At 40.2% G+C, this 9,977-nt stretch overlaps 1 protein-coding gene across 2 annotated transcripts; it reads left to right on the top strand.

Moving 5' to 3' along the window:
• The first annotated feature begins 398 nt into the window (after positions 1-398).
• Positions 399-8,219, top strand: CLEC1B (C-type lectin domain family 1 member B). 2 transcript variants are annotated; one of them, XM_070407887.1, is made up of 6 exons: positions 399-584; positions 1,202-1,300; positions 2,510-2,632; positions 2,769-2,920; positions 5,792-5,898; positions 7,425-8,219. In XM_070407887.1, the coding sequence occupies exons 1-6, from the start codon at positions 521-523 to the stop codon at positions 7,567-7,569; spliced, it is 690 nt and encodes a 229-aa protein (XP_070263988.1). In that variant the 5' UTR covers positions 399-520; the 3' UTR covers positions 7,570-8,219. The 2 variants fall into 2 exon arrangements, with proteins under 2 accessions (XP_070263988.1, XP_070263989.1); XM_070407888.1 differs by lacking the exon at positions 1,202-1,300 and having other exon boundaries at positions 401-584.
• Positions 8,220-9,977: the final 1,758 nt, after the last annotated feature.

The following is a 9,977-nucleotide window of genomic DNA, read 5'->3' as shown; positions in this document are numbered from 1 at the left end:
ATATTTGATCAAGTGATATTAGCTTTTTCTCCTCACAATAGGATAGACTATATATTTACTGGTGTTTTGCCCCCGAATTCTCATCAGAAAGTAGTTTATTTTAACAATGTGATCCAGACTTTGTTAGGGTTAAGATCAAGCATGAACTTTTGTTCTTTGAAAGGATACACATGATGGGATATCCCTCCATTTAGAGTTGAAGATAAGGAAACGAGAAACAAATGCTGCTATCTACTCCTTTCAACAAGTTATTATTATTTTTGTGTTTTTATGTTCAAGGTCCATGTATCTCTAAGCAGCTATGAAAGGGCTTCCTGGAAAGAAAAAAAAAAACAAAAACAAAACAAAAAAATGGAAAGAAAAAAAAAAAACACACAAAACCCCACACATCCCCAACTCATGGCTCCACCTTATGAGAGAGAGGAGGATCACAGACTGACAGACACAGAAATAATAAAAGTGGACACTACATTTTGCAAAGTCATTGGACCCTGAGCTCACTTGCAGTGCAAAGGAAACCATGCAGGATGAAGATGGATACATCACCTTAAATATTAAAACTCGCAAGCCAGCTCTCACCTCAGGTAAGAATACTCAGAGCAAGCCACTTGAAAATTAATTATATAAATGGGTCAACTCTAGTTTTCTTTTTTTTTTTTTAACTAGAATAGCATGTATAGTTTTATTTTCCTGAATGGCATTATTTTCCTATAGCATTTGAATACTATCCACATAGATTCAGATAGACTTGTTTAGGCAGCAAACAAGAAAAGATACAAGCAAGGAACATTACTTTACGCTTACAGAGGTTAACGTCAGAAGGACTAGAAACCATGAGGATAAAGGAAGGGAATGTTTGAAAACCCCATTTTTTTAACATGTCAGCAAATGGGTGTGATTCTCTAGGTCTTGCTCATTAAAGCAGTTATTTATGGGGATGACCACAAAACAAAACAGAGACAAACACACAGTGTGAGTTATATTTGGACTCAGAGAGACGTGCTCTGAGGTCGGGAATGGAGGTATGGAGTGGGGGTGGGTTGTGCTGGCTGTTGATGATCACCAAGGGAACATGGCAAGTTCTGCCCATGATGTTGTTTACATCACTGAAAAAAATCCCGAGAGGGCAGGGCCAGGAGTGTCGCTGCCCCATAACCATGCCCGCACCTGTTCCCTGACATCTTTAATTGTATGCCCACAGTTGACCCTGCTTCCTCGTCATTGTGGCGGGTAATGGCTTTGATTCTGCTGGTCTTGTGCATTGGGCTGGTTGTTGGACTCGTGGCTCTGGGGATTATGTGTAAGTGTTGACTCATTCAATGATTGTATCTGAGAAAGGCAATGCCTGAGGGGCCTGGTGTATGCCACTGAGCTTAACTGTCCGTGTTTGTCTATTTGTCACTACTCCAGTTATTCTAGCCACCGCTGCCATGATATTCTCATTAAAAGGGAACTCTGAACTTTCTCTCCTGATTAAAATCATCTTTAGATTTCTTATGAGTTAAAACTTATTTTCAAGAATTTTAGACAGGTTCTTAAGTTTCTCCTCAGTATATTACCACGCTATCTTTTGAAACTTTGTTCCATTCTCCTGCATATCTTAAGATCTTGCCAACAAGGACTTTTCTCCACTTCACAAATAAATCCTGTCCCTTGCCTGAGATTTTGTTCATTCTATTCCCTCTATTTTCCCTATAAATCTAAAAGCCCTCCAATGCCATATTATTATCTAGGGGTAGAGTTGTTTGTTTGTGTTCCTGTTTATTTTTTCATAAGATTATTTTAGAATCTTCCATTCAACATTTTTTATTTACCTGAATATCCCAGTACTTTTAGCATAAAATAAATTAATATGCATTTTTAAATAAATGGATATTTTGGTAATACACGAAAAACAAAACAGAGTTTATTTGCCTACATGAAATCCACTTAGAAATCTGTATTAAAGGAAACTTTCAAAACAACTCTTGTGGGAATGCGATTTGATCATGGCATTTTCTTATTTGTTATTATTTCCTTCAAATAGTTCACTTGTTGTCTGAATAACCTTGTCATTTTTTCTTAGTTCTTAATTTGTTCTTTACACTCCCTCCCTTTTGCCTCGATCTCTTTTCAGCACTCATTTATTCATGTGTATCTAATACAGTGATTTTCAACTGGTGTGCTACAAGAATGTTTAAAACATGCAATACCTGACTACTCAGTCAGGGGCACTGACTTCCCTTAGATTGTCAAATTAAAAAAAAATGACAACATCACACAACAATAACCATCCAGTGTGAATGAATCAAAATTATACCCTTTTTATTTGTCAGATTAGCAAAAAAAAATGTATGTGCCTCAGTTTTAGTAATTACTTTATGTGTGTCATGAGATGAAAAAGGTTGAAAATGACTGGTCTAGTAAACACGTCGTAGATTGATAACCCTAGTGAAATTAGTTTATTGAAAGATCCTTGCATTATCTTTATTCTCCTTATTACAAATTATTAACTAATTTTTACATCTAGCTGTCACACAGCAAAGCTATCTACAAATTGAGAATAAAAATCTCTCAGGAATTCTGCAACAATTATTGGCAAACCAGTTCTGCCAAGACTTAATGAAACCATCAGAGCAGAAGGACAGTTTCAGTAAGTATGATTTGGTAACTTCATCTCTCCTACTCTAGAGTATTTCTGTAATGCTATCTGTAGGAAACATTGAATTTATAGGAAAAGTAAGTCCTACTTAGAATAAAAGGATTCCTAAGCATGATTTCTCCTTAAGGCCATAAGGACAGCCCATGCGACAAAAATTGGAGATATTATGAAGGTAATTGCTATGGATTCTTCAGGCACAACCTGACTTGGGAAGAGAGTAAGCAGTACTGTGCCAACATGAATGCCACTCTGCTGAAGATTGCCAGCCAGAACATTCTGGTAAGGAGATTCCCATGCCAAATATTTTAAAATACTAAGGAGAAAAATCTGAAGTGAAAAATTTGACTTAAAAAAAGCACACACACAAATTTTTTTCTCATGCCTTGTGGTTTGTGAAATTCTAAGAACTTTATCAAGCTCAGTAAATATCAACATGTTTTGTTTTTTTTTTACTTTTTATTCCCTAACAAGTGAACTTTATACAATTCTAAATATCAAATATAATTAAGTGATATTAACATAGAATATAATCTAACTTTCTTGCGGTCCAGGGTGTTATACTGAAGCTTTGTCTTTGTGCCTTTAAAGAACTGTGCAGTTAGTTGCCTCTCGTAGGCACCGAGACCCGGCATAGAACCTGCAGCCAGGGTATGTGCCCTGACTGGGAATCGAACCCATGACCCTTCCGTGCATGGGACAAAGGCCCAACCAAGTGAGCCACGCTGGCCAGGGCAGCGCACAGAAGTTTCAAAGGCCCATTGCTTAGAATAGTGCCTGGCCCATGGGAATGGCCCGGTGCCTGCTGCCTCTTGGGGATGTTGGCCTTCCTGGTAAAACCCACTCCCAAGGTCTGAGGGACCCTGAAGACCACCTTGGAGGCAGAAGAATTCCACTGGGTCAGGAGTCTTGAAACTCTGAGTCAGTTGTAAAGGCTCTGAGTTCATAAAAAGGGAAACTGAGGCCCCTAAAAGTGAGACTCATCCAGCACCCTCTGAATCGTGGAGGGCAACACGAGCAGGGGACCCCGCACCAGACCCCCAGGAAGCAGGCAGAAGCAGGAGAGGCAGGTGAGGCTCTGTTCCCCTGCCCTACTGTGTGACTTGGGACAAGCCAGACCACCTCTCTGAGTCTGCAGCCCCAGCAAGGAAGCTCTGTGCTCCAGGCTGCTCAGGCCCAGACGGGCTCTGAACTCACCCCTCCGGAGCCCCCCACCGTGAAGCCACCAGGCCTTCCTGTTTACTGGAGGCCCCTCTGGAGGCTGGGAGGCGACAGCCTTGGCCTCTTCTGCTCCCCACTTCCTTCCTCTCCCACTTCAGTGCCTCCACCAGGCCCGCAGGGCCCCCAAGGCCAAGACTTAGGAGCACAATCCAGTGGGGGAAGCTGAGGCCATCTCCCCAGAGGGCCTAACCAGAAGCACGTGCTCTCTCTCTCTGGGACCCTGAGGTTTCAGAGGCGCTGGGCCATCCCTCTGGCACCTTGCCATTTCCTGGAGTGTCGCTGGAGGCATGAAGACTATGACAGCATCGACTGTCCCGGATCCAACACCATGCCCACCTCTCAGCCCAGCAGTAGGGGAGGATCACACGCTGACCTTGGAGGTGTCTCCTCCTCCCCATCCTTCTTCTCTCTCCTCTCTGAGCTCCCCAATGTGGGCCTCAGACCAGCAGCCCAGCCAGGCCTCACTACCCAGATAAACCTGCTGAATGAATCAGAAGCAGCTTTTTAGCGAGACCCTCCCATGTGCACTTAAAGCCAGATGCTGCCCATCTGCCCATCCTGCCTGGTTTTAAAACCCTTGTGAGCCTCACATATTCGGTGTCCTTGTCCCAAAGGCTTACCCTGAACGCCTGAAGCCCGTACACTAACTTCAGTGTACAGGAAATTCAGGGAGTGGAGGAACAAGTCCAGCTACATCACAAAGAAGCAACAGACACATCTGGAAGGAGGAATTTTCTGCAGGACAGCGGGTCCCTTCACAGGTCAATGTCATAAAAAGAAGGGGCGAGTCAGAGGTTCAAGTTTGACGGACAGCTCAAGTGCAACGTGTGGTCCTGGATTGCCTCCCAGTTTTAACAAAGACACCTTTGGGGGGGGAAATTACATGTGGACTGATTATTACCTATGATGTTAGTGTTAACTTAGTGTCCTTGAAACTCTGAGTTGCAGCTATATAGCAAAATGTCCTTATTTATTAGAGTCATACTGAAGTCACACTTTGGGAGTGAAGTTTGTTCATAACTGCAATTTACTTTAAAATAGTTTGACAGCAATAAAACAGCAGTGAAGGAAGTATGGAAAAATGCTAACAATTACTAAATGTTGGTGATGGTATATGACTGTTCATGATATTATTTCCTCTAATTTTGTTTGTTTGAAAATTTTTACTAAAAACAAAACTTTCTGAGCCTTCCATTGCCCTTTGGGGAAAGACTAGATACCTGGGTTGGCATTCAAGGCCCTGCAAGCATGGCTTCTATCACCCACCAAGCTTGTCTCCAGCTAGGACACCTCCTCTAGCCTGCCTTCCAGCCCCCACTAATGCCTCAGCCCTCCCTTCACTCACCGGGTCCTCTCCACCTCTCCAGCTCTGCAGAGCTGTTCCCTCTGTCCTTCCATGCTCTGTCTCATGGTGAAGTGAACTCCTAGGTGTCTTTAGGGCCCCACTCCAGAGCTCCAGGTCAAGGAACCTTCTGCCACTAGGAGCCCCTCTGAGCTGTGTGCACTGAGCTGCCCAGAACTGGTCTCAGGTGATTAGGCCTGATGGAGTTTTGGGAGCATGGGTGCCCTCCTGGTGCCGGATGTCACAGCACAGTGGGCCAGGGCTTATAAGCCTCCATGGCAGGTGCCAGAGTGCTGCCGAAGGAACAAACGTGCATGAAGGAAACCCTCAAAGGAAGGTTAATAGGGGCAAAGGTTGGGTAGTGGTTACTAGAACTTTTAAAATTTTTGTTTGTTTTCTTTAAGTTTTCAAGCCTTTTTTTTTTGTGAACAAAGTGATTCTGTGGTGAAGAATTTGGGTCAGCTTAGGTTTTCATAAATTGGCACACACCTGGATTCAGGAAGCTGTAATAAGAAAGTAAAGATAATGGTGAAAAATAAAAGAACTGTGTAAGCTTTCTGACCTTTTTTTTTTATCTGTGTTTGCAATAGGAATATATCAAATCCAGGACTGGATTAATTCGTTGGGTAGGACTGTCCCGCCAGAACGTCAATAAAGTCTGGAAGTGGGAAGATGGCTCAGTTCCCTCCAAAAATATGTAAGTCGCTGGGCACGCAGAATACAGCAATTTTTATTCCCAAGATACTCAATCCACTTGGGTACAAGTGACTTATAAGTTGGATAAGTTGGGAGGTAGTTCTATACCTTACTGTGGGTTATGTAAGCAGAAGCTGAGTAATTTACACCCTAATCCTAACAAGAGAACCCTGGTAGTAAGACAATCCTGCTTTTTGTATCATCCCATTCCTCTGTTCTTTATTTAAGTCATAATCCACCTCTATTCCCAATGTTTTTCTCATTCATTTCTACTGACCACTTTACTATTGGAACAGTTTATGTATTTTTTTTTTTAGCTTAATCTAATTTTCTTCATATATTTTTAAAAGAAAATTATCCTTATTATTTTGTGGCTGAAAGTTATTCATGGATTCTTTTGACTTTTTTGTAGCATGTACCTACTCTTGCACCCTAGGGGTCTCTAGGAATCAGACTCATCATCGTTCACAAGGTGGTTCTGGTGTCCTTGTCGTAGGCTCCATCTCTCTGCAGATAATCCAGTCAAAGGAGCCATTTACATTGAGTTCCTTCATGTGGCTTTCCAACCTTCAGTCTCAACACCTTTTTTTATCTTGTATACCAAAACGGCAATGTCTCTCCCGTTAAAAGTTAAACTCATTAACCAAAATTTATACAATCTGATTATTACTCACATTTTTAATTAGTTTATCTACAAATATTTATTAAGTATCTTCTATGAGTAGGAGACAAGGATACTTCAACTGCAAGCAAGTCTTTCCATAGACCTTGATCTCTTATAACTTGCCGTCTCATTCACAATATTGCAAGCAAACTGGTGTTCCCTCTGTTCTTTCAACAAATCAGTATCCCCCAACTGTTAAGCAAGTTCCCCAGTAGAACGGACCTTGTCTCTTTAACCACTCTGTCATCAACACGAAAAACAAACAAACGTTGGCACATAGTATGCATCCTATAGATATTTGACAAATGAATTAATAAATGTGCATGTTGTCCTCCTCTCATAAGCAGTGGAGCAGAGAATATAAACAAGTTAATACAATATAGTGTGCTGGCTTTTATCTGCTATCTTATACTAGTAACGTAAACCTTTATTACAAAAATATTTAATCAACTTACTTTTCCATGAGCTCATTTCCATTCTGCGCAGCTAATTGCTGTCTGAAGCTCATCTAAATCCTACCCTTCCTTCAAGACAAAACTAAGGTATTATCTTCTATAAAAGGTAAAAAGATAAAGCCTTTCCAATTGCTTCAGATTCCCAGCCATCTCTTCCTCTGGACTACTCTGTAACTACTGTTCTCTTGCTGTTTAATCTTATTCTATTTTAAATCATTATTGACCTATTCAAATGGACATACTTTATACTCCCAAGCAGATTGGCAGTCTCTCAGTGATCTGAATGTTGTTTGTAACTTTCTTTTCCCACAATTTTATCTCCACTTTATGTAACAAAATTGTACACAGGGTTTTATTGCTGATTGTTTGGCTTTCAAAGGAACTCATGTCTACTTTTTTCATTCACAGGTTTGAGCTTTCTGAAAATGCAAAAGAAAATATGAATTGTGCTTATTTTCATAATGGGAAAATTCACCCTAGCTTCTGCAAGAACAAACATTATTTAATGTGTGATAAAAAGGCAGGCATGGCAAAGGTGGCCAAACTACTTTAATGCAAAGAGATGGGGAGGCTGTCACAGACAAATGTTTGATTGTATAATAAAAGATCTGGATGAAAGAATCACTAGCCATAAAATTACTTATTTCTTCCTTTATTCCCCTTGGAGTCATTATGTTTCCTACCAGCACCACATAGTCCCCTCTTTATATATCTCTTTATATGAAGGGATAACTTGGTCCCTTCTTTGTACATCCAGAAGCTAGTCTGTGAGTTGATCTTTTGTTTCCAATTGTGCTTTTTCTATTAATTTCCTTCTCCTTGTCTTCCATTCTTAATTATCTCAACATTGTATTATTCACTGTATCTTCAGACCTAAACACACATATATTTTCAATTGGAACAAGAAAGGTTTGGACTTAGTTGACTTAAGCTATGCAAAATATTTAAGTTTCAGAACCATATAGAATACCCAGGTTTGAAAGACAGCACAAGGCAGTGGGAAAAATATGAATCTTGGAATCAGAAGAATAATTTAGATGATGTGATTATCTAAAGTACAACCATGGGCCAATTATGTAGTCTCTTTAACTTTCATTTTCTCATATTTAAAACTAGAGGCCTGGTGCATGAAATTTTGTGCACTGTGGGGGGGTAGGGTTCCCTCAGCTCAGCCTGCATCATCTCACAGCCTGGGACCCCTCTCTCCTTACCGCCCACCTGCAGTGGAGGTGGGAGAGGCTCCTGCCACCACCGCTGCACTCGCCAGCCAGGAGCCTGGCTTCTGGCTGAGTGGTGGCCCCCTGTGGGAATGCACTGACAACCAGGGGGCAGCTCCTGCTTTAGCGTCTGCCCCCTGCTGGTCAGTGCGCATCATAGTGACCAGTTGATCTGCTGTTCAGTCAATTTGCCTATTAGGGTTTTAGTATATAGGATAGGACAGTGGTCGGCAAACTGCGGCTCTTTGGCCCCTTGAGTGTGGCTCTTTCAGAAAATACTGACTTCTGCGCATGGACCACAAAGTTTCAATCGCACTGTATGTGCACGCCCGCACGTGGAATTTTGTGGAAGAGCCACACTCAAGGGGCCAAAGAGCCGCATGTGGCTTGTGAGCCACAGTTTGCCGACCACGGGGATAGGATAATACCTAGCTTATATACCTCACAGTTCTACAACATAGCATAAAACTTCAGAGTATTAACTATATCAGAAACTCCATACACCTTGGATTTCCTGTTTGCTATTCTATGCCCAGCACCAAGCACAGTTTCTGCCTCACGAGAAACAGAAAAAAATAGTGACTTCTCATTGTGTATAGTTCATTACAAAGCATCAATTCAGTAAAACACTATGTAAATATAATTTCTATTCTAAATCTACCTCTTGTAAAACTCAACAGCAATAATTTTCTGTGCAAAGAAGGAAAAGAAAGTTTGCAAGAAACCTGATGGAGTTTAAAAATGAATAAATGCTTCTTATCAAGGCCAGAGGCTAGGAGACAGATCAGCAAGAAAAAATACTTTATCTAGTTATTTTCCTGACAGTTCTATGCTTGTTTTTTGCTGAGTAACTCATGAAATATTTATAGACATGTGAAGAGGCACTCTTTAACAGGATAACAGGCAAAAATTGCATTTCCTTGCCACAGCTTCCCTGAAGGTACACTTTCTTCTTAAATTAGTGCTAATAACATTTATAAACATGATTCTCAAACTTCTCAACTGAGGTGTTTGTGAAAACACTAGATTTTCAAATACAAATAGTTATGCTGAAAGGCTAAGGAGACAGCCCTATGTTTTTAATAAACTCCTTTAATTGATTCTGATATGTCATCTTCAATAGATTTCAACTAATATTACTTTAGAACTCAATCCCTACATGGCTTTTGTAAGTTACTTAGTCTCTTTCAAACTCAGCTTTTTTGTGTGTCTATAAAATTAGTTTAATAGTATTACCTTACTCATAAGGTAATTGTGAGATTATTAATGTGATTATATAAAGCATCGAGCAGAGTACCAAGCATGTAATGAACACTCAATAAATGTGTATTACTTTTATAGCTTTGTATACTAACATTGAAATATATGTAAGTCTTTATCTTGTTTTATACTATCAGTAAATGAACAGGATTTTTTTTGGGGGGGGGGTGGTGAGAGGAGGGAGGAATAACAGAAATACCTCAGATTCTGCCTCCACTTAAAATGTCTCAAGATCTTGGCATTTTGCAGTTAGTATCATTATTTTTCTATTTTTACTTTATATTTAGAAACTAATAATTCCAAAAACTATCTAAAAATCAGTCATATCTCTGGTCTTTAATGTTTTATCTCCCCCAAATGAAAATATGTATATATTTATACATCACTATGGTACAACAAAATTTCAAAGACTAATATCTTAGTGCATGGCAAATATGTAATTAATTACAAATGTGACTAATAAAACTGTGCTTACAGAGATTCT

Source organism: Myotis yumanensis, unplaced genomic scaffold (genome assembly GCF_028538775.1).
Source record: "Myotis yumanensis isolate MYYU_CA2020_CCGP unplaced genomic scaffold, mMyoYum1.0.hap1 SCAF_3, whole genome shotgun sequence".
In the NCBI taxonomy this organism is placed as follows: Eukaryota; Metazoa; Chordata; class Mammalia; order Chiroptera; family Vespertilionidae; genus Myotis; species Myotis yumanensis.
Note: the sequence above shows the minus strand (reverse complement) of the source record. Positions and strands in the feature narration are given on the sequence as shown.